At 34.9% G+C, this 25,904-nt stretch overlaps 1 protein-coding gene across 1 annotated transcript; it reads left to right on the top strand.

Annotated features, from left to right (window-relative positions):
• Positions 1-100: 100 nt before the first annotated feature.
• LOC136811128 (E3 ubiquitin-protein ligase synoviolin B-like) lies at positions 101-20,743 on the top strand. The gene is made up of 13 exons (XM_067067741.1): positions 101-231; positions 6,294-6,473; positions 6,774-6,866; positions 7,521-7,673; positions 7,902-7,950; positions 9,807-9,910; positions 10,188-10,314; positions 16,012-16,177; positions 16,334-16,623; positions 17,062-17,240; positions 18,330-18,399; positions 18,564-18,783; positions 19,953-20,743. Exons 2-13 carry the CDS (start codon positions 6,321-6,323, stop codon positions 20,296-20,298), a joined length of 1,950 nt encoding a protein of 649 aa, XP_066923842.1. The 5' UTR covers positions 101-231; positions 6,294-6,320; the 3' UTR covers positions 20,299-20,743.
• Positions 20,744-25,904: the final 5,161 nt, after the last annotated feature.

The raw sequence follows: 25,904 nt of genomic DNA, 5'->3' as shown, positions 1-25,904 counted from the left end.
CTTCAGTTTTAACTTTTATCAGTAGTGAAACCCCCGTCACAAATTTTAATATAGCCCCCGCTTGACACGACAGCCAGCCTTGAAGCTCTTCGATTCCTTTGTTTACAAAACCAGGATGGAGGATGGACGGTTGTGATGAACCACACCGTGACCGTTGGAAAATGATGGGACTTGATACTTGAACAAGTTTGATAATGGAGAATTGGGAGAATTTTCTCAAAATATGATTTGGTGAGGTTTTAAATGAATAAAAGTTGCTCTTACTTTACTTCGTGCTTCTTTTTTTGGTCCAAGTACCAAGTCTGACAATAATGTGTTTGGATGGTTCGTGTATAATATTATGGAAAACGTAAGATACAAACCTCCGAAATGTGATCCTTATCTCTGATCCCGTCTTTCTCTTTTCTGACTGTCTGAGTTTCTGAGTTTCTCATTTCTGACTGAGTTTTCATACCTGTCAATCATTTGACCATCAATTTCGACCAGTCTAATTTTCGCACCGAGTGGGATTCGAACCACCACCAAAGAAAGACCTTCGGATTCGGAAGCCAGCGCTCTATCCCTTGAGCCATCGCCGCACAGCAAAATCACGCAATTCATAACATTTTATACCAAACTGGCAAAATATGTTAATATAATATGGGTAAAAGTACCCCTTTTTTAAACCTGACTGAAATTCGAGCCGTTACTAGCAACCCTGCGGGGCCCAAGGCGCCGAGTATGCACCCGGCACAGTGACAAGCCGTTACTAGCAACCCTGACCTAAACAATCCCAAACAGCAAAACCCCCGGAAAATTTAAAATGTCGGAATGAGCAATAGCCGATCACATTTTGGAGGTTTGTCTTTTATGTTTTCCTAATATTATCTGCATTATTACGATTATTATCCTCTAGTAGAATGGTCCCAACACCCCTTGCTTTGCATTCCTTTGTACATTTCTTCATTTGTTTTAATGATAGGCACCAGAGATAGTGTACCCCACCTACCCAGTCAGGACCTCCTTTCACTTTATCGATATTACGCAAACGGCCAGTGTGTGCTAAATTATTTTGGTTTCGCTTTCGATTTCAAGCAAAAGTTATAGCAACAGGGCGCGTGTACATAGCACACAAGTGTTTCAACCGGTATTCCAACGAAGCCATATTTTGGTTTGTACAGAAATTTGGCCCGCTCAAATCAAAACAACAAAATGGTCAATCTCACTAAAGCAAAACATTGCCGCCACGGCATTTCCCTGGATAAAAATTCTGGTTACGTGACCATCCGTGATTTTAGACCAATGAAAACGCTAAATTTCCCCGGATTAAAGTTGTGTCTACACTAACACGTGGGAAATAGCTAGAAAAAGAGAGAAAAAACCGGTGGTCAAATTATATTTTTCTCCCTTCTTGTGCGGCAAACATAAAAGACTTTAAGACAGTTAGTCACACTAGCTTCCCGCCAAAATGCATATCAAAGATTAATGCTGCAAAAACACTATATCGTTTACTTGACTCTCAAGCAAAAAAATGCGCCGCAAAACTTCTAAAGGGATTCATGAAAAAATAACCCGGCGCTTTTTAATGAAAATAACATTTTCAAAAACTTTGAGAAATTGCCTAAAATTTAAGCCGTAGATGAAAAAATTTAAGCCAAGCCAACCTTGAAAACTAATTTGAAGAGCAACTTCCCAAGAAAAAGATCTACGGGGGAGGCGGAACCCACCTAGATCCGCCCACCGCCGGATAGGCTTTTTCCCGGAAATTTTGCCGGACCTCAAACAATGACCCATTTACATGTGCGGAATTATTTTTACTTTCGCATATAAACAAGGCCTTAAAAATCGAAGCGCTGTCTCGGGAATTGAATGACAAAATTTGGTTGGTTGATATTTGGCTACTGCACGTTCGCAATCGGTAATTTTGTCTCATTTTAAGTTTGCAAGTTTTAATTGATTGTCTTGGGATCTTGAACTTGATTCAGGTAACTCTCATCCTTGTTGTTGAAATACATCCTGTAGATGACTGATGTTGTTTTTTCTGAAAGCTTAATTTCCTAGTGTGACTAACTGTAAGAGGCCATTTATTTAAGAAAGGGGTGTTATATCATAAATAAATTATGTAAGTAAGTGATATTTTAGGTAACAAGTTCATTAACAATTTTATTTTGAAGTTTGTTTTTAAAAACAAAACCCCTGTGCTAGATGATAATTTTATTTTCTTAACTTATGGACCCATTTGGAAGTAGTTCTAGTTCTATTAAGTGATCACATAATACGCTAACGTACATTATCATGATATTTGTAATTTGTAATACAGATCATTTGGCAGTGTAGTTGCAGCCTATACAAGAATTGGAATCTAAAGTCTGAAGTCGTAACTCCTTGCCAGTGACCCTGCAGAGAAATTTTTATTTGGCAGACACTGACTTTAGGTTGGTTTGGAAATCGTTTTATTTTGATTCATGAAAGGTTCAAGGTTTGTTTACTTTTTATTTCAAAATATTTCATTGATTTATTGAGCTGCAATAGCTGATTGAAAAACGAAGATTTTTGATAGTTATCAGCGTGGCCTTGGCCGCCATTTTGAATTTCAATTTTTTTTCTCCTGTACTTGGCAATTTAGAGATGTTCGTAATACACGATTTGGCTTACGCGTAACACTTGTGAGCAACGGGGCTGGGTAGAAAAATCTAAACATAGAATTCAAAAAAAATACTGGTCATCGTATAGAGCACTAAAAAATACCCCCTTTCTATGTTTAGTTTGTTCTACCTTGGATCATAACTGAAAATATCTTCAAAAAACCTTTGTCCGCTATCAGCCCGCGCAGTAATCTTTGCCCGCTTCAATTCTGAGATAATGAATAAAAGAGGTGCGCTTAGCCCTAAGCCGATTTATCTTGTATATTTTAGTGGTATTTATCCAATGAAAAGGATGTTGACAAAATATGCACGGCATTGATTATGACATCATTAAATATGTCAATGTCGATTCAACGCCCGTTAAAGAAAATAATTTGTAGATAGTTCTTTTTATCTTGAAATTTAGAAATACGAAAATACAAAAAGTTCCTATCTAGATTATATTAGCGTTAGAATACAGTAAATTTTCACGAAAAATATTTCGCGATGGCGGTACGCCCAATCACGCCCACGGCAAAGTTCCAATTTTTAATTATCGGGAAATCAGGGAAACCGGTTCACCACGTGGATAAAAAACGTACGGAATGAAACCTGACAGAAGGTTTTCAACCAGATTTATTCAGATAAAGCTATAAGAGGTTCATTACTTGAGGATTTTAAACCCTACATAACCAAAAACGAAAGTTGTTAGGAAGGAAAAAGTAAACGCAAGACAGAAGGTTTGGTTGTGTTGATCAGGTATATATGTTTTTATTCTATCCGAACTAATGTTAAAAAAGACCAAGGAGGTCCTGACTGCACCTACCGTCAACTGCTCTACAGCAGTTGGTCAAAACATGGGATTGTTGATATATATCTTGGCTGTATTTTTACTTGCTGTTAAATCACTTTGACAACTTGTAAATTTGTTTTGATGCTTCTACCAAGTTTATCAACCACACTTCTTCTGTCATTCATATATCGCAAAAATAGATATGCCTAGAAAGAGAAAAGCTCCTTCTGACAAAAGTAGTTAACCATTCACATCATCTTTTAATATCTTGTTCTCTCATTGGGCTTTTATCTAACAGGCAGTGCGATGAGATGTTAGCAAGAGCCTGGTTTCTATGATTTAGTTGATGTAAGCAAACTTAATCACTCAACAAAATTTAGCGCATAGAAACCTCCCTCGCGTAAAGTTTTAACAGATCTGAAAATATGACACTAGATTTTATGGATTTTGTAGATATCTGTGTGGCCATCTGTAGTGCAGAGTGTGCGTGCACTTGCACGTGTTTCGCAACAGAATTTTTTTCATATTTCAATTTAAAAGCCTACTCGGTGTGAAAGAGAAATCATGTACTTTTTAATACACTTTAATACACAAATGGTGACCGAATTGGCATCCCATGTTTTGTCAGACATTCCCAAGTTAGAGCAGTTGACGGTATCTAGTTTCAAAACTCTTTGTCAATAGAAGTTACAGAATTAGGCAATAAGAGAACAGACAAAGAGAATTTCAGATGCACCAGACACACCCTTTGTGGTTGACATGATTGTCAAGCAGTTAGTCACACTAGCGTCCTGCCGAAATGTGTATCAAAGATTAATGTTGCAAAAGCCCTATATCGTTTATAAGCAAAAAATGTACTGCAAGACTTCTAAAGGAATTCATGAGAAAATAAACTGGCGCTATTTAATGAAATTAGCATTTTCATAAATTATGAGAAAATAGCTAAATTTTGAGTCATAGATGAAAAAATTTGAACCGAGCCAACCTTGAAAACTAATTTGAAGAATAACTTCTCAAGAAAAAGATTTACGAAGGAGAAGAAACCCACTAGAAGGGGGGATTTGTAAAATCGTTGAACTTTTTTAGTCAACACTTGTTATACATTTTTGGAAAGTTGAGGGGTAGGTAGGTGAGTCAAAATAACATGGGTGCCAATTTTTTTTCAGACACTTTTGGTGTGCTTTTCGAACAAATATTATGGTCTCAAGGAAAAATCATAGAGTCAAAATTTAATAAAATTTTAGCTTGAGAAAAGAGAGACCTGTTGTATATTTTTGGAAAGCTCTCAAAAAATTAAGATTAGAGATATATTGCGAGTATAGGTGATTTCTGTACCTAACTCAAGATGTTAAACTTCAAAAAGTGGACAAAATAGCTGTTTTTGGCTGAAACACACTATTTCTAAGGGTCAATGAGTTAGGTACAGACATCACCTATACTTGCAATATATCTCTAATCTTAATTACCTTTCAATTAAACTCTGTCCTAAAAAGATTGGCCTTCGAATTGAAGAAGCCTTTTCTACAGTGACTTTCTAACAAAATTATTTTGACCTCAATTATTCAAGATATCATATGACATTGCAAATTTTCGAATTTTAAGAAGGCGTGACTCTTTTTACAAAATAGTTCCTGAAAACGAGTTTTTTAAGTCAATGCATAGGGAAAAAACAGAGGTCCTCCACGCCAGAAGTACATGGAAGTTGCGATATGCCTATGATTGTTTTGGAATCTAAGCAGATCGAAGTTTTCATTATTTGTTTTTTCAAGGCGTGTCAAAAGCAAGTGTTTTACTTCTCTTTTCCATTCTTATACACTGACATAGACACTGTATAATGTGAACCCCCCCCCTTTATTAAGGGGTGGTGATCCAACTTTTCCAAAAGTATGTTATGGGAGGATAGGAGATTTTCCGAATAAAATAGCGGGTTTGAGATTTTAGAAGGATCAATTAAAAATAGGGGGATAGCAACTTTTGGTCATAATATTTATCATATTTTGGGAAAAATCAAAATATAATAGCCGCATTCTTTTTCACCGTCCAACATATTTATCATATTTTATATTGATTTAGATATTTGGTGTGGGACAACCAAAAAACAAGTGTAGATGGCTAGATTTGCGCCTGCGGCGCCATGTTAAACTCTTTTTTCGTATAAATTTTGATACAAATTTCAATGTTTTTGTTTTTGAATGACTGGTGGACTGCTGTTGTAAAAAGCTCGGGCTCGTATTTTTTTTAAATAGGGGTTTACACATATAGGGGGGATAAAAGATAGGGGGTTTAGACCTCTCTGCACACTATGCTTATATTGTGCAGACATGTGAGGTTTTGGAGTTATTTGATTATTTTACAAGTGGATCATTAGCATGATGATGGCAGGGTGTTCTGCCTGGTGGGTGATTTTTGGGGTATGTCAAAAGACAAGGTGAGCCAAAAGGCCCATCTGATTGCTAATTTTGGTGACACTCTGCTTTCTTACACCCTAAAATCAGCAGTTTTCAATTCAGAAAGAAAAAAGATCTTGTTCTGTCTCCACTTGTGCCGTTACCAGGCTTCATCATTTGAGAATGCCAGGCGTGTGGTCAATCGCACTCCTAATCCATTAATTTTAGGAGTTTCAGGTGTGTGATAGGGTGTGCAATGCACTGCTTTTAGTAGTAAACTCTGAACTTAAGGTGTATGATTTATCACTCTCCTAAGAAGCTTTTAGGTGTGTGTGGAGGTGTGCGCATGCTATCTCACACGTTACACGATGCAGCCTGCGTTACTGAATAGATCTTGCATTGTTTTATTTGAAAAGGTATTTGATAAAAATTGTAGATCCAGTCAACTTTCAATTCCTCCAATTCCAAATCATTCAGTTTTCATTCCAATGACATCACTTTCTATTTTAGGGTAGGGAATAAAAAATCAGCAAACAGATGAGCACGGAAACAGGAAGCAAAATGAGACTGACTTTGGTGACGTTGGGGACAACATTGGCATCTCTGGCCGTTGTTGGAAATGCATTCTACCAAAAGAAACAGTTTTACCCTTCAATTGTTTTTCTAACTAAATCAAGCCCTAGCATAGCGGTATGTTTATTAATTGCTCTAATTTTGTTTAAATATTTTATTCTTTGATGGAGGCAGCAAAATCAGCTTAACTTTTTTTAAAAAGAAACAGTCATTTTTTGTTTTTAAGGCCTGGACTGCAGTCTTTTAAAATTTTATAGCAACTCACAAAGTAAGAACGGCTCAAAAAACTTAATTGTGAAATTTGATGAAGTACACCTTCAAAATTTACTTTTAATTTTAACTTATAGAAAGAGATTTCAATATAAAGAAGGTCTGGATGTTCTACACTTTTTTTTATCTTTTTTATTTTTTGTTTAGGTATTGTATGCTCAAGCTTTTGTTTTGGTATTTCTATTTGGGAAAGCAATGAGAAAAATATTCTTTGGACAACTGAGGGCAGCTGAAGTTGAGGTATTAACCTGTCTAATTGATTTTTTTTCATCTTCTACATTCAATTTTCAAGCTGCAAGACTTGATGATTTCATTCTCCTCATTAAAATTTTTTTAATGTTATCTAAATTTTTAACATTTAATTTTTAATGTCTAATGGTTGGTTTTTTGAGGCAGGATTATTATACCACATTATATCCTATTTCTCCTTGTAGACATTGACAGCATACCACATACAGGGTTCAGACAGACCCTGGAAAACCTGGAAATATGATAAATTTTCAGAAAAATCAGGGAAACTCAGGGAAACCCAGGGAAAGATTTTTCTTTTCCCAGTCTGCTCAGGGAAACTCGGGGAATTTTATTTTTTGAAAAATGAATGGAAAAAACAGATTTAAAAGTTTTTTTAGTTTTAAAGTGTTTATTCATATGCAGTATTTGTAGCTTTAATTTTTACCTTAAGTTTACCATTTGATTTGTGTGCCTTTTCTTTAAAGATACATCTCTTTTGACTCTGCTTAGTTTTTATGGTTTGCTTGATACTCAGGGAAAAAATAGCTAAAATGAGGAATTTCTCAGGGAAAAAACCTTTGAAAATTGATTAAAATTCAGGGAAACTCAGGGATTTTATTTTCGAAGGTCTGTCTGAACCCTGCACATATCTTTTGTTTTTAGCATCTTATTGAAAAGTTTTGGTACGTCATCACAGAGACCTGCTTGGCATTTACTGTTTTCAGAGATGATTTCAGTGCACGCTTTGTTGCGCTGTTTACATTCCTTCTGTTCATGAAAGCCTTCCATTGGCTCTTAGAAGATAGAGTTGATTATGTAAGTTGAAACAAATTGATGGATTTCCTTTGATATGCTTTTCTTTTTTATTGTTATTAAACCTAATTTGGTTTCCTGGGTTTCTGGTAATATTCTAGAAAGGGATGTGGCCAAAAAAGGAACTTTTCCCTAGTGTTAAAAAAGGTTACTTTTGCCACAGCTAAAGTAAAAAGGCATAAAAAATGTTCTGTTTTTTATTTCAAAATTTCTTTTCACTTTTTCTTTTAGATGGAAAGAAGTCCTTTCATAAGATTTATATTCCATGTTCGTGTTATCAGTGAGTATAGTTCTTTTCATAACAAAGGGTTTAGGGCTTTACATATCTATTATAGATCAGCTAGTAAAAGGTCACAGGTCATAGACACTGCTGGTCACATGTCATATGCTACAAACCATAAAATTATTGAATTAGCTCTTAACATACAATTCATAACAAAAGTTTCTGAAAATACTATATGCAAGAATATTTTATGTACAAAATGTATTTAAATTGCTAGAACCCTTATTTTTGTCACCACATGACACCGAAATACTGCCAGTTTTTTTCTTCAATCGTGGAACACGAACAGAACAAAGCTAATATGATCACACCATCAAACCTGTACCCTAAATAGAGATAAAAATATTGAAATACCTTAAAATATATTCCTTTTGATGCTATTTTCATCAAAAAATTTTATTATACAATTTTATGTAACTTTTTGGACCTACCTAAGGTAGTCCTTTAAATTAACCCTTGTCCGTTCGTTCGTTCGTCCGTTCGTTCGTTCGTTCGTTCGTCTGTTGCCAGCTTTTCTCGGGATCGGCTCATTAGTTTTTTCTAATTTTTTGCACAATGATGCAAAATGGCAATGCCCAAAATGTGACGGAGCCCGATTTTCGAAAAAAAAAATTTTCCGGCCGAAAATGGCGGAAAAATGCCGGAAAAACTGGTTTTTCGGCATTTTCTCGAGATTTCATCATTAGTTTTTTCTGATTTTTTGCTCAAAGATGCGTATTAACAATGCCCAAAACATGGCCGAGTCCGATTTTTAAGAAAAAATTTTTTCCGGCGGAAAATGCCAAAAAAATGCCGGAAATCGCCGTTTTTCTAGATTTTCATTAGACTTTTCCATATAATTGGTTGTTTTTTCATTCAAAAACATTATCAATAGCAATGCCCACCATCAAGCATGTTTCAATTTTCAATAAAATTGATTTTTGAAGCCGGAACTATTTTAAAAGTCGCCGGAACAACCTTTTTTCGCCGGAAAGACAGTATTTCTTGAATTTCTCGAGCTGCACTTTATATATTTTTATGAAATTTTCACACTGATGCAATATGACAATACCTAAAATGTGACGGAGCCCGATTTTCGAAAAACATTTTTTTCCGGCCGAAAAGGCTGGAAATATGCCGGAAAACCGGTTTTTTGACTTTTTCTCGAATTTTTAATTTTCATTTTTAGTTTTTTCTGATTTTTTGCAGAAAGATGCGTATTAGCAATGCTCAAAAAATGGCTGAGTTCGATTTTTGAGAAAAAAATTTTTCAGGTTACTGGAAATCGCCGTTTTTGCAGATTTCCATTGGATTTTTTCCTTGTATTTCTATGTTTTTCACACAAAAACATTATTGATAACAATGCTCACCATCAAGCATGATTCAATTGTCAATAAAACTGATTTTTGCGACCAGAACTTCCTATTTATTTTTTCCCTACAACCCTTCTCTCTCCCCCCATCAACAATCAATGATGAATTTATTGTGTTGTGTAATTTTGCTAAATGCTATATTTTCTGACTGATTTTTTTCATTTTTCTTTTCGCATTGCTAACTAACTTTCATCATCAGGTAGGTCCATTCAGCATGTTGCTTGTTTATATTAAAACATCAAAAGATCATTCTTATTACATATGAAAAGCATGTGGATAGATTTTGACCTTTGAAAAAGCTGTACATCAACAAAATACCTAGAGAATGATAATTTTGACAGGAAGGTATTTTTCAAATATTTTAATTGTGTTTTATTATTATTAAAGTTAACCTGTCAACACCCTGTGACCAGCGCTTTGAACAAGCTGTCAATGGATGCGTAGTTTTTAGAATTTTGAAGCATAATTATGTTCATTTGAGAAATTTCCTATTATCTTCAGGCTTGTTGATTGTTCTTGGTACAATAGACTCTATTCTCATCCACCATGCTTTCAAAACAACAGTTGCCAGTGGTGCTTCTGTGCAAATGGTCTTTGGCTTTGAGGTAATTTATTGTTATTTAGTCTTCAAGTTCCTCCCTTCTCAGACAGATTTTTGTCTAAAACTGTCTAAAAAGAGGATTTTTTTCTCGAAAATCGTCAGCATTCAGTGAAATTTAAGAATGTGGACATATTTGTTGTGCAAAGACCATTTCTCATCTGAGATGAAAAAGGTGCCAGGTGCTTAATTCACCAAAGCTCACAATGAACATTTTTTTATCTTTTAAATTACAATAAATTGAATCACATGATCTGAAATATAGAATCATATCTCTCTTATAGTATGCCATTCTCTTGACCATGGTTGTGGCAACTTTTATGAAATACACGTTGCATGTTGTGGATTATTCATTAGACCATCCATGGGAAAACAGGAATGTTTATTTGCTGTATGGAGAACTGATAACAGGTAAATCTTTTTTATCTCAATTTGTAAAAAACACAAAACTCACCTTAGGTATAGAAAGTAGATCTGCTTATTTTCTAAAGCTTTCTTGTAAAAAAACTTTTAGTTCATTAAAGGATTTGAATTAATTTTAGATTTTAAGTCCAGGAAACCTGAGCCTTGACAGAAACAAGCTACATCTTTTCACTAACTATACATTAATTAAGCTAAATGAATGAAATAAAAGCCTTTGTGAAAGATGCCAAAAAACATTTTCAAATGAAATGTCTATGGTAAATGGATTTCATTTAATGAGATCTCAAAGGTTTTAGTTAGGAATAAGCTAAATTAAGATATCTAAGCCTTTAAAGAAATAAGTCATAATGTATTTTGCTGAAGTCTTCGGAAAACAAACAAAAGATTATAGGTCGATATAAGAAATAAAAGGCGTTGTTGAAAGAAAACAGCTACTAATGTTCACAACCTTGTCCAAATATAATGTTTTTGGTAAATGGATTTCATTTTCCACATTCATCACATTTGGATAGTTTGCTGAGATTCCCAGATTATATAAATAAGACATGTGGTGATTTAAGAAAACTAGCCTTGAGAGAAACTTTTCACTGGCCTTTCTAAATGTAATGTTTGTGGTAAATGGATTCCGTTTTCCACATTCATCACATTTGGATAGTTTGTTGAGATTCCCAGATTATATAAATAAGACATGTGGTGATTTAAGGAAACTAGCCTTGAGAGAAACTTTTCACTGGCCTTTCTAAATGTAATGTTTGGGGTAAATGGATTCCGTTTTCCACATTCATCACATTTGGATAGTTTGCTGAGATCCTCAGAATATACAACAAATATTTAGGCTATTGTAAGAAATTTGAGCCTTGAAAGAAACCCGCTACTTGTGTTCACTAACTTTTCCAAATGTAATGTTTGTGGTAAATGGATTTCATTTTCCACATTCATCACATTTGGATAGTTTGCTGAGATTCCCAGATTATACAAATAAGACATGTGGTGATTTAAGAAAACTAGCCTTGAGAGAAACTTTTCACTGGCCTTTCTAAATGTAATGTTTGTGGTGAATGGATTCCGTTTTCCACATTCATCACATTTGGATAGTTTGCTGAGATCCTCAGAATATACAACAAATATTTAGGCTATTGTAAGAAATTTGAGCCTTGAAAGAAACCCGCTACTTGTGTTCACTAACTTTTCCAAATGTAATGTTTGTGGTAAATGGATTTCATTTTCCACATTCATCACATTTGGATAGTTTGCTGAGATTCCCAGACTATACAAATAAGACATGTGGTGATTTAAGAAAACTAGCCTTGAGAGAAACTTTTCACTTGCCTTTCCAAATGTAATGTTTGTGGTAAATGGATTCCGTTTTCCACATTCATCACATTTGGATAGTTTGCTGAGATTCTCAGAATATACAACAAATATTTAGGCTATTGTAAGAAATTTGAGCCTTGAAAGAAACCAGCTACTTGTGTTCACTAACTTTTCCAAATGTAATGTTTGTGGTAAATGGATTTCATTTTCCACATTCATCACATTTAGATAGTTTGCTGAGATTCCTAGATTATACCAATAAGACATGAGGTGATTTGAGAAAACTAGCCTTGAGAGAAACTTTTCACTTGCCTTTCCAAATGTAATGTTTGTGGTAAATCGATTCCGTTTTCCACATTCATCACATTTGGATAGTTTGCTGAGATTCTCAGAATATACAAATAAGACATGTGGTGATTTAAGAAAACTAGCCTTGAGAGAAACTTTTCACTTGCCTTTCCAAATGTAATGTTTGTGGTAAATCGATTCCGTTTTCCACATTCATCACATTTGGATAGTTTGCTGAGATTCTCAGAATATACAACGAATATTTAGGCTATTGGGCTCTTCCAGAAAAAATCCGTTCATGGGGGGTGGAGGATGAATTGTCCAGGGGTATTAAAAAAATACCAAAAAATTGCATTGTCCAGGGGGTAAATTCAAATGTCCAGGGGTAATTTTTTGTGTCCAAGGGGTTGATTTGATGTTTGTCCAGGGGTATAACCCGTGTCCATGAGGTTAAAAATCAAAATGTCCAGGGGTAATTCATGAAAAAAATAATATATCCTCCACCCCCCATGAACGGATTTTTTCTGGAAGAGCCCATTGTAAGAAATTTGAGCCTTGAAAGAAACCAGCTACTTGTGTTCACTAACTTTTCCAAATGTAATGTTTGTGGTAAATTGATTTCATTTTCCACATTCATCACATTTGGATAGTTTGCTATGATCCTCAGAATATACAAAGAATACCTAGGCTATTGTAAGAAATCTGAGCCTTGAAGAAACCAGCTTCTTTGTGTTCACTGACTTTTCCAAGTTGCTGAGATCTCCAGGCTATATGAAGAATCTACTGTAAGGAATATGAGCTTTGAAAGAAGCCAACTACTTACTTGCATTCACTAACTTTTTCAAATGCAATGTTTGTGGTAAATGGATTTCATTTTCCACATCACATTTGGATATAGTTTCCTGAGCTCCTCAGAATATACAAAATAAGACATGAGGTGATTTAAGAAAACTAGCCTTGAGAGGAACTTTTCGCTAACCTTTCCAAATGTAATGTTTGTGGTAAATGGATTTCATTTTCCACATCACATTTGGATAGTTTCCTGAGCTCCTCAGAATATACAAAATAAGACATGAGGTGATTTAAGAAAACTAGCCTTGAGAGAAACTTTTCGCTTACCTTTCCAAATGTAATGTTTGTGGTAAATAGATTTCATTTTCCACATTCATCACATTTGGATAATAAGTGAGATCATCAAATTTTACAAAGAATACTTAATAAGCTATTGTAAGATCTGAGCTTTGAAAGAAACCAGCTTTGAAAGAAACCAGCTTTGTTTTCCACATAGAACTTTTTCAAATCCAATGTTTCATTCATCAAATTTGGAAAGTCTTTTAATTGAAAGAAATTAGCTAATTTTTTTTGCTGAGGTCTTGAGTAAACCCTGATAGAAAAAAAACATTCATTCTCTGCTTATACTCTATTATTAATAACAAACGCTAAGTCATCCAAATGTGATTTATATGGCAAATATAATTTTATTTTCCACATTTTTCACATTTGGTCGATTTGTCTAGTTCCAGAGATGAATCTCGTTTTGCCTATTGCAAGGAGATAAGCTTAGCCAATGTTTTGATCACATTTTCCCAAAGTCAAATTTTGTGGATTCAAAAGAAACTCAAAATATTAACTTTATTCTTGATGGAATATAAAGCTTAAAAATATATTTCTTTGAATTCAGGATCTTTAATTGTGTGATGGATGGCCTTGCTCTGTTTCAAGCTGTTCAGATGGAATGGTTGTGGTGAATGAATTTCTTTTTTCACATTCATTGCATATTTGGATAGTTTGTTAGAGTACTCAGATTATACAAAGAGACATGTAGTAATTGAAGAAATCTAAAGGAAAGTTTTCGTAACTTTTCCAAATGTAATGTTCGTGGTAAATGAGTTTCTTTTTCCACATTCATCACATTTGGGTAGCTTGCTGAAAGCCTCAGATTATACAAATAAGACATGAGGAATTTTAAGAAATCTAGCCTTGGAAGAAACTTTTCACTGACTTTTCTAAATGTAATGTTTGTGGTAAACGAATCACGTTTTCCACATTCATCACATTTGGATAGTTTGCTGAGATCCTCAGATTATACAAATAGGACATGAGGAATTTTAAGAAATCTAGCCTTTGAAGAAACCTTTCACTAACTTTTCCAAATGTAATGTTTTCCACATTCATCACATTTGGATAGTTTGCTGAGATCCTCAGATTATACCAATAAGACATGAGGTGATTTAATAAAACTAACCTTGAGAGAAACTTTTCACTAACCTTTCCAAATGTAATGTTTGAGGTAAATGAGTTTCTTTTTCCACATTCATCACATTTGGATAGTTGGCTGAGATCCTCAGATTATACAAATAAGACATGAGGTGATTTAAAAAAACTAGCCTTGAGAGCAACTTTTCACTAACACTTCCAAATGTGATGTTTGTGGTAAACGAATCACGTTTTCCACATTCATCACATTTGGATAGTTTGCTGAGATCCTCAGATTATACAAATAGGACATGAGGAATTTTAAGAAATCTAGCCTTGGAAGTAACTTTTCACAACTTTTCCAAATGTAATGTTTTCCACATTCATCACATTTGGATAGTTTGCTGAGATCCTCAGATTATACCAATAAGACATGAGGTGATTTAATAAAACTAACCTTGAGAGAAACTTTTCACTAACCTTTCCAAATGTAATGTTTGAGGTGAATGAGTTTCTTTTTCCACATTCATCACATTTGGATAGTTTGCTGAGATCCTCAGATTATACCAATAAGACATGAGGTGATTTAAGAAAACTAGCCTTGATAGAAACTTTTCACTAACCTTTCCAAATGTAATGTTTGAGGTAAATGAAATTCTTTTTCCACATTCATCACATTTGGATAGTTAGTATGAGAGAAGTGTTGCTATTTATAAATCATACTTCATCGCAGCGGTCTCCGTACGGGAATTCTTTTACCGAACAGACAATGTGCACAGAGTGTACTACGAAGCGATAAACGCGAGATACACTCTGGTACAGATTAGAGTAAAACCTGCTACTTCAACTTTGCCATCATCAATCTATAATATTAAATGTTTGTCTTTGTTTCTCCTTGTTTGTTTCTCAACAAAACCATTCAAATGTGGTCTGGTGTGGCGAACGACTTTCTTTTTCCACATTTTTCACATTTGAATGTTTTGTTGAGTTTTGATCCTCGTGTGACAATTGGGGTATTGTTAGTACTAATAATCGTACAAACATACGACTCTGAGGTAATCGTTGGTAAATGATAGTTTTCTATTAAAAAAGGCATATTCTCAACTTTTTTGTTTACAAACATTCGAAAAACCCTGTTCCCTTTGAAAACTATTGTGAAATCAACAGTGACATTTCAAATTTACTTTTTACGATATGATTGATTCATTATGAATGGTATTTCAGTTACACATAGATATAAAGCTCTAGATAGAGTTGCTCTATCCCAAGATGAAGCGAAAATACATTGTTTACTTTATGAGCATATTTATTTTGGAAAACAAACTCGTATATGGCATATGCTTAGGCTATATTTTGGAATCAAGCCTAAATTATGCTTCGGATATGCTTATCTTTCCAAAAAAAAGTTGAATTATTTAAGATGGAAAAGAAAAATGAACCTTCCCAAGTACACAACCAATGACAAATGATCACTGATATGAGCTCACTGATATGCTAATGATATTTTTCACCAAATCCAGGGTCCCGTATGCTTTTAAACGTCATGCTTAAAAAAAAGTTTGTAATGCGCCATCTTTAAAAGAAGACCACAGTTCCTCGCTGTTTATTTGATCAATCAATGCCTGCCTTCGTCCCGCCATGTCAGTTGTTAGTTATGATTGAACAAATTGCCGGCACCGAACTTTAATCTTCTTTTAAAGATGGCGTATTGTTTTGCTTGCAGTGCTCGAGTGTGGCTTGGAATAGACGAAGTAGCTGTATCTATGTTTTGTATAAGCTATCTGTGGTCTGTCATCGGTAGTTCTTTCTTGCTACTATTTACTATCATTAAAAAAAGTCTATACCCAGAAAAAGAGTTGTTTTCTTATCAATCCATTTATTTTTTAGGTTTTGTCAAATGCTGTTTGTATCTTGCATTCGTGGTTGTTATGGTGAAAATTCACACCTTCCCATTATTTGCGATCCGTCCTATGTACCTGACCATTCGAGGCTTCAAGAAATCTCTCAGTGACGTCATCTTGTCTAGGAGAGCCATCGCTTATATGAATACAAGGTAGAACTTTTAGTTTTAGGGCGGTGTTCTAACTAAATAAGCCCTTAAAAATAAGCCCAAAAAATTCATACTTTCGCTTCGATGCCCGTTAGTTATTACCTATTCAGCAGCTCCTACCACCATGTTTTCAAATACACCACCATTAACATTTTGTAGGTTCCAGGATGTGAACGAAGAAGAACTCCAACGTTTGGATATCACTACGTGTATCATTTGCCGTGACCGATTAGTCGTTGGTAAGAAGTTGCCATGCAACCATATATTCCACACGCATTGTCTTCGCTCGTGGTTCCAAAGACAACAATCTTGCCCCACGTGTCGATTAGACGTTTTGACCAATCGTCGTCCAGCGGAAACGCCCAACAGGCCAGGGGCGGCGCAACCACCACCTAATAACGCACAACAACCTGCGGCGCCGGCTCCAGGGCAACCTCCACAACCACCAGGTACGTATTAAATGTGAAATTTTTCAATTGAACTCTTACTTATTTTCCCATTTCAAAAGTTTAGTGTATCTGTAAAGAAAATGAAAAATAAAAATAACGTTTGATTTCGGCAACTGGTGTAATAAAAGAATCTTTGAAATACAATTTTTATGTTTGATGCATACTCTCATTTTCGTGAAACAGAGACTTCCAATCAAATTTTGACCACGTCAAAAGAAAGGGTTCAAATTAGCAAAGAGTAAAGACGCTGAAACAAAAAAATGTTTCCTATTTTCGTTGATTGTAGGAGATTCAAATGAATATAAAAAGTTTCTTATCCTTGTGCTGCCTCGGCTCTTCCATTTTGATGGGTGTTTTTATGGGTCATCCTTAGTTGTAAATGGTGAATTCTCCAATTTTCACAGTTTTAACATTTTTCCTTTTTTTCACCTGCTACAGGCTTCATGAACATGCCACCGCCACAATTTGGAATGTTTCCACAACCGCCAATACCAGCACAACCGCCCACCGCCCCTTCTCAAGCACCCTCCACCACACAATCATCTTCAAACACTACAACCACCAATACAAACACTGCTTTTTCATCAGTACCTCCCTCAGCATTCACTTTTCCTAATGTAAGTAAATCTAGTCTCCAGAGCTCAACCTCTATTACTCGAATGTCTCCCTAATACCAACAAGTTTTCCTGTCCTTTCATTAAGCCAACGACCAAGAACTTCATACAATGGCTCTTAAAAATCTTTTATTTTCTATTCATTTTGTATTCTTTCATCTTACCGTCTTTCCGCAGTCCGCGTAAGTCATATTACAAAGAAATTAGACTTTTTACAAGTATCTTGAATTTCTACTGACCATAAACATAATTTTCGATTTTTTTTGCTTACGTCAGATCGCATTTTTAATCATCTTTCTCATAAGATATTTTCAATATTTTTCAACAACACTGTTGCGCTTTCCAGCACATTGTCTTTAAGAACATAAACATTTTTGAAAGACTCTAACTAAGAAAATAAACGTGCGTTCATGGTGCGTTCTTAAGATAGAAAACACAAACACTATCCAAATACAAATGTTATAATTTTAACAATGTTTACTAATTTTTAAGCCTTAAAGTTTGACTTGAAATTAAGAACATATTCACAAAATTAGGTCATGTGATCAATATCAACCAATAGCTAATCTTAAAAAAATGCTTTTGCACGCGGAATGTCATTTTAATGATGCAAAAAATCATTAAATTTTTTATCATTCTTACGCGGATCATTTCAATAGGATACTGGTCTATCTATTTTATTAGGTCGTTGATTAAGCAAACTTATAAACCAGTATCCATAACTCGAACATTCCATAACTCGAACATATTTATGTTCCCTGTGCGTGCCCTAGTTATGGAGACTGTATTTCTGTCTTTTGAGCATTCGCAAATTCTCCACTAGGGAGATTGATTGTCACTTCACCTTCTCACTTTGAAGTTTCTAAAATGCTCGTCAATAGTCATTTAAAGTTTGGTCATTCATGCCTTTATCATTAACTTTGGATAGACAAGACATCGTATTATACGGTGGAAAGTGTTACTGCGGACGAGGCTTAAACACGAAGAAAGTGTCTATAATAGATCCTTGGCATAGATAATTTGTTTAAAAAAGTGTCTGGTATCAAAAACATGAAGTGAAATCCTCAAATGTTTTGATTATTTCACTTTCAGCCATCAATGCCATCAGCTTTTCCACAGATGCCAAATCAATTTCCTGGTTTCATGCCAACTTCTTCTTTCGGTAATAAAAGTTGTTTTTATTGTTTAAAATTTTTAACAACGTGTATATGTATTCAGACGTGTCAGGCTGTTTCCATTAGTAATTAGACCATCGGATTGAGGGGAGAGTCCCAAGAAAAAATAAGCTTCATTTAGTTAAGTTTTCTTCGGTTTTTCCATTTTTAGGCATGCCTTCATTCTTTCCACCACCACCGCCCATTTTCAATCCGCCTTCCGCCAGCAATATGGATTTGTCAGCTTTATCAGTTGAACAACTTCTGGAAATGGAGGGACAAGAGCGAGAGAACGTGGAATCTCGTATACGCGTTTTGAGGAATGTTCATTCGCTATTGGATGCAGTCATATTACAGTTGAACCAATATTCTAACGTCATCAATAATTTAAAGTAAGTGAACTAATTCCCATCTTCTGTTGACTGTTGAGCCCTAGTCATTATGAAAACACTGGTCTGGAAGGCTTTTGTCTCTTTTTATTGTTAAAAGATGGAGCTTACTTACCGAAATCGATTTATTTTGCAAACTTTTTGATCATGTGATTGGAAAAATGACCAATCCCAAGAGGAGATTTAAGTAACGTGATCATAAAGTATGCAAATCGCAACTTGTCTTTTGTTTGTAACAAAAGAAAATTGAACAAAAAGCTAAAACAATACATTGCCAGACCGGGGTTTTTTATGATGACTATGGTTGAGCTAGGGTCTAACGAAGCCATCACAAATTTACTTGCATGCTTGAACAATATTTGGGAGGGAATATTTGCAAATGGACACTCTTTAACTTTACTTTTACCTATTTTCCATGTGTAACGCGAAAGTTTCACACTACTTTTCGTGTCCGTAAATTTCGGGGCAGCGTAGAAAATCCATATTCAATTATAGTTGGAATCGAATGTATCGTTCTATATATTTAACGATCAAGAACTATCAAAAACTTACCATATTGTGCCAACACGTATATATCCTATATTTGATAGCGATCTACTAAAGTGAGGACACAAGTGCGATTCACTCACGACTTTCGCATTACTAGTGCAACTTTTCTGCTCTATCAACTTAGTTCGAATCTCGCTTCAATCCTCAGTTTAGTAGTTCGTTATCAAACTGAGGTCGATGCACAGATTTACCGTGGTGGGACAATATGCGTATTTTTCCTTTGGGTTAATCTGTTTTGTGCTCAATGCAAATATCAATGCATCTATGGGCTCTAAAACATATTTAGACCAGCGGCCGAGGTAGTGAATTGTGTTACTTCGTAGGGCACCCCTTAGATCAGGGCAAATTTTTGATATTATGTAAGTTCTATCGATTAACTAAAAATCGATTCACTCGAAAACTGCAGGAGATTCGAAGGGCAAATATTTTTGTCAATTCTACACCCTAGTAGGAGTGCTCCTGCTAGGGTGTAAAATTAACAAAAATATTTGCCCTTCGAATCTCCTGCTCATAACATCAAAAATTTGCCCTGATCTAAGGGATGCCCTACGAAAACCATTTTTAAGGCCTTATCTGAATCTCGGACGCTGGTCTACTTCCATCTATTTTGTGTTTCTTTCCAGTGCAATGGATTCACCTTCCTCGCCCCATTCTCCTGTTCTCCCTCCACACGCACCACAATCACAAACAGAACAAAAAAGTGAAGAAGCAGAAGAAGTAACATCATCGTCAAAACAAAGCGAAGTCGAACAACACTCAACTTCCTCGACATCTTCAACAAGTAATAATATAGAAAATATCGAGTTCTCGTCTCAGTTATCCAATTCTTCAGACGATGTTCTCATAAAACCTCTTGATGAACCATCGAGTCCAGATAACGAACTACGCAGACGCCGATTAGAGCGTTTCGAAAGTTTAAGTAAAAAGAAAAACGAAAATGAAGATGAAAACACTCAAAACGATTCATAAAGAAAGCAACTTTTATTTGCGAAATTTTTGTGTGTGTATACAATTTCAATTTCTTGGGATTTTGTTTTGTTCAGAGTTTTCCTAAAGATTTCTAAGATTCGGGATTTTGCCTGTAGAGTGACAAAAACGACTCCTGCAGAAAACCTTTAGGTTCAAATCAACCCCGTACGAATGCGTTTATATTCATCCAAAAATATTTTATATCCTATACTCCTAATACTTTGAAAAGTTCTGTAGCATAATAATGTGTTTATTAGCACACGAGATTTTAATTTATTTTAAAAGCCTTTTTTTGTCAAGCATTATATAATTCTTTTGTTAAAATTTGTTAAATAGTTGTTTATGGAGAAGAAGTAATTTTGGTAGGTATATAAACCATAATTTATTCCTGCTCTTAAATTCTTATTGATTGAAGTTTCGTCGCAAAAAGGCTTTGAATATTGAATTTAGTATACGTTCTTTAAACCACAGTCTTGCATGTGATAACGGTCAAAAATTGATAAATCTTTAAAAAAAGTCTTAACTTTCAAATTTCCGCTCTAATCATTTTTGCGGACGTCCTCTTTGCTTCAGCGTAAAGCAAATTTGTATATGTCGGGAAAGTGGAAAAGTGAAAAACTGAAAATCAATATAATGGTAGCGTCATGCAACATACAACATTACACGTTTTTTTTTTTATTAGAACACCTAGAATTTGGCTGAGCCTGGATGTGCTTATTTTTTTTAGCAATTTTCAGCCTAAAATGTTCTTAAATGCGTTCTTAATTTCTCAGACTACTCTAAATCGACAATATGATACAAAATAAAGAGCACTTAAATTTGGCAAAATTTGGACAATATTTGACTCTCGACTTTTGAAGATCCACCCCTAAATTCGGTTAAAACTGCTTAAAAAGAGGAAAAAATTGTAGTTTCTTGTCATTTTTTTCCAAACTGAGGCTGGGCATGTTCTAAAGATGTTCTTAATTTTTCGACGAATTTCAGCCTATACGTTCTTATAAACTAGGTTCTAATAAAAAAAAAAACGTGTACACAAAATAAACCTCACTCATCTTATTATATATTTAACCGGGCCAAAAGTTCAGCCAACTAGCCTCTACAATGTCACGTAATCTACTGATGTTTCATTTTAGATAATGACTAAATGACGTCTTATGTTTGTTTGATTTACTGGCTGCCATGGCAACCTGCTTATTTTTGCTTGTTCGTACAATATCATAATTTTTACGAATTTATTTTTCACTTTCATCTTCCTTATCCTGCAAATAATTGGTCACGAAATATCTTTCCAACGCACAGTTTAAAAGTCTGTCTCAATATAATCTCAGAGGAGTTTAAAGAGATGGAAAGATTTGATAGGGTTCTAGTTAGATACCGGTTTTATGCTTGTTGAAAAGATTAAGGAGAGGGATATTGCAAAATGGACAAGATTAGAAAATGAAATGAAAGAACTATGCTGAAATTACCATTTTCGCAGCAGTTATTATTTGAGCTTGTAGTCGAAAGCTTGAATACTCTACCCTTACACTACACTACAAAGAGTCCGAAATTCTGAAAATGCGAATTAAAATTTGAAAGTTTCATGAGATTTGGAGAAGGGTCGGGCTTGGAACTTCACCTAGGGCTACTCTTGGTGTCACCTCGTAAGGGCTACCATGTCTTTGTTCATCGGTTCGTTAAAGTATAATTCCTTTCTCTCCATAGAATATTCCCAACACGGGAACTTTAACACTGCCTGGTAGGCATCTAAATCTTTCTAATAACACCTTCCAAATAATTATTTGTTAAATTAAATCCAGAATATTCAAAAGTTTTAAAAAAGTATTGTAAGTATAGTAAAAAGTATTCTGATTTTAATTTGATTATTTTTTGGCATCCATATTGAGGAAACTATATCATGGTGTGGGATATGCTTTGTTGAATGAATCATGATAACCGCCCATGCAAAGGGCGGATGACTTGCTTCTTTTCTGTGCCAAGAAATGGAGCAATCAGATAAAGATTCATTTCGTTTTATGTAACCCTTTCTTTTTTAGTATGTGAATCGAGAATTAGGTTGATGAACAAGGAGGAAATTAATTAAAGTGAATTATTCGAGGCGGAACTTGACGTCAGCTTTTCCGGTTTACAAGAAAGAAATGAATACAGCTGGAGTGTTCATGGTTAGATTTTAGCGTAGGTTTTCTAGAGTACAATGTTTATTATCTTGAATGATCTATTTGGATGCGAATTCTCAGTTCACTGTGTACTACAGTGGATTTTCTTTAACTCGAAGCCCTATAACTGGAATTTCTCCTTAACTCGAACAAGTTTGCTGGTCCATTACTGAATAGACTTAACTGTAACGATGCCTTGTAAACCTGTCCCCGCCCTCAAACAAATCTTGTGTCCCCGTGCGTATACGAGTTATGGAGACTCCATTGTATTTTACTCTGTCCTATAAAAGTCCATAAAACACTTTTAGCTGTGAAATGATTTTCTAAAGAGATGACCAGTTATCTTTTTTTCGATATAACCCGTGACTTTGAATTTTCACTTCTTTGGCATTTGCAAAAGTGATGATGAATATCGGTTGACATTGGAAGAATAACTTAATTGTTGATGAAAAGATTAAACACAAGTGGATTCGTATTAATCCTTTCAGTCCTATAGCTTTGCACTTTTTGAAGAAAAAAAAACAATTCAAATTTTCGCAAGGGGTAAGGGCGCCTGAAAACCAATCCATTTTCTTCAAAATTTCATGCTTTTTGCAATGGCAGCTACGAGAGTTTCAAAGCTGGTAGAATCTTCCCAAGTGAAAGATTAGACTCCCATTTTTGCTCCCACTCAAAATAATTAAATAAACTAATCTTCACTGCAAAGTTCCTCATCCCCACTGAATGAAAATAATAGAAATTATTGTATGGGAACATTAATTCCCATCGAGTTTCAGTCCTTAATTCTTACCCCCACTTGCTGAAAGAATCCTACCGGATCTGTGAGAAGGGGTCTTTCTTATTAATAGTATCACGATTAAGTTTTTCAATGCGTAAAATGAAATCGATTTCAAAGTATGATGAAACAGTGAATTGTGCATTAAAAAGTTTGTTTTTATTGCTTTGTGCTAAGCGACTAAAATTCAATTACACAATCCTTTAATTTAGCCAAAATCCTGATTTAATTCGCCAAATTTTGGAGAAAAAAACTAGTTATTTAATTTAGCCAAACAACAACAGGAGACATACTGATAAAGTCACTGTCTTAGCCGGATGTATTTTGTTGATTGCACCGCAGACAAATCGACCAACCCACCAGTTTAAAGCTAAATACCAACGTATCATAGACACGGTTCGATTCCCTTTCCGTTCAGAAAATCGGTCCAAAGGCCGTCCTTGGTGAGAGAAATACCCAAAATTTTGTCCAATTATTGCACTCAATTCATCCCCACAGTAAAAATCCAAATGACTTTTAAGGAGTCATTGCGATAAGTGCACTAAAGAATCCGATTTTCAAAGTTAGCCTACGCACTAACCCGAAAACAGATTGTGATTTCTTTTAGTCCATAACGCAGTAAAAAAGTCCCCCTCATTTACGATCCCGATTTTATTACTATATAGTAGAAGCCACAGTTCCGAGCCGAAAAACTTAGTAATCTTTGAGGAAAGGGATTTGAATGATCGCACGCATTCAAAAGATCTTCTTTTAGATTTAAAAGTTAAAAAATCTTTAGTTGCAACATTGTACTACTCGGACACCCGCGAGGTTTAATAACGGACAATAGTCGTAGCTTTGTAATATTGATTACACAGTGACGGTTTCAGAAACATGTGAACTCCAAATGAATGATTTTGTGCAATCTAGGGAAGTTACTCATCGATTCTCATTCTCATTTTATATCCTTTAGTTTGCAAAAAGTTTCTCAATGTCAAATTATTTTGCACACGATGTATCAACGATCATTGATTTTTACTGATGTAAAAGTCATTACCGATCAGCTAAATTTCGCTTATAATTCAATTATCATCACTCTGAAAAGTTCTGAACATTTCTTTAACGGTATTGATCTGCACCAAACTATAAATATGTAGCAAGTTTATTTCCTAAGCCTAAATTTTGAAAACAAAATTTCGGTTGAACAGTATTCTTATGCGACCCTTAAAAGTATAAAGCTAGTACAGTCATCATACTCGAGGTAGAAAAAAACTCTTGTATATTGCTCATTCCGACATTTTAAAATTTCCGGGGCTTTTGTTGTTTGGAATTGCTTAGGTCAGGGTTGCTAGTAACGGCTTGTCACAGTGCCGGGTACATACTCGGCGCCTTGGGTCCCGCAGGGTTGGAACGAACAATACACAAGAGTTTTTTCCCTCGAGGTATTGTTAATCAGGAAACAGAGAGGAATAAATATTATGAAATCTCTCTAATTTTATCTAAATTTGCAAGTCTCATTTATAGAGTGATTAAGTGCGACTCAATTAGAGTGGTGTGCGTACCGTGAAAAGCACAGCTCAAAATCATATATTTACGCTGTGCCGACGAATCGAGATTCTATTCATCGCGCAATCAACGAAGACAAAAGTAACCATGACGACCATCCAAGATCTTGGATGAGCGTCATAGTTGATATTTTTATTCCCGTCGTTGAAAACACAACTTACAAAAAGTCATCAATGCTTTGTAAAAAGAGTCAGTGATAGAGAATCATAACATAAAGTCTGTCTATTATTTCGATTCAATTTCAAGTGACATTTCCATAATTGGAAGTTTAGTAATTACTGTTTATACATTTGGGGATCATGTAAAAGATTTCTTTCGAAATAAACTCATTTCAACTATACTTGGAGGTTTCTGGGGAATTCGTAAATAGTAAACTGCATACTGATACAGTCTGCTAGACATTAATATGGTAATATTTGCTCTTCATCTTTGATTTTTTCTACAGTGATTAGATTGACACATGCGCGATAAAATTTCTATTATTTGTCTTCAGAGGTTACTATTTTCTTTGAAAACTTAACCTCTGATACTCAGGGTATGGTGTGCGTTTAGTTCAATCATGATGAAGGAAACGAAAACTCAAGATTTTGATTTATGACCATTTTCCTCGGATTTAGTATGTTTTGATAACGTTTTGGACATCCCTACTCAACCGAAAATCTTCTTCAGCAGGTATTGAGACAAAAGATACCTATCTTTCATTTCGATCGGATATTTACACTGAAGTTCATCTTGAGCTGTAATAAAGCGAATTGAATCCTAACCCATTAGAAAAATATAATTGCGTCACTGATATATGGGTATTTTAGTCATTTGATAGACGCTATGAAATATATAATTCAATTTTGGCGTTTAATATTTTTGTTTTCATATCGAGTGTCAAAGTTTTCAATTAAATTTTTATCAGTCATCAAAGATAAATCTTGCTGACAATACAAGAGAATGTCGTTTAGAAAAGCTGTCATTTGGTACTTTCCCTCTCGACAAGCTGACACATGAGTTAGAACGCAAGACCGTTTCCCTTCCTACGCGTAAGATCACTCTGACGTCACGTAATTCATGTGACGTCATATGACGTAAACATAACTGGACTAACTGGCTGGTTTTTTACAACCTGTTTTCTTTTTTCC

Source organism: Clytia hemisphaerica, unplaced genomic scaffold, assembly GCF_902728285.1.
Source record: "Clytia hemisphaerica strain Z4C2 unplaced genomic scaffold, Clytia hemisphaerica genome assembly, whole genome shotgun sequence".
Lineage (NCBI taxonomy): Eukaryota > Metazoa > Cnidaria > Hydrozoa > Leptothecata > Clytiidae > Clytia > Clytia hemisphaerica.
The sequence above is the reverse complement of the archived record's forward strand: the minus strand, read 5'-3'. Positions and strand labels throughout refer to the sequence as shown.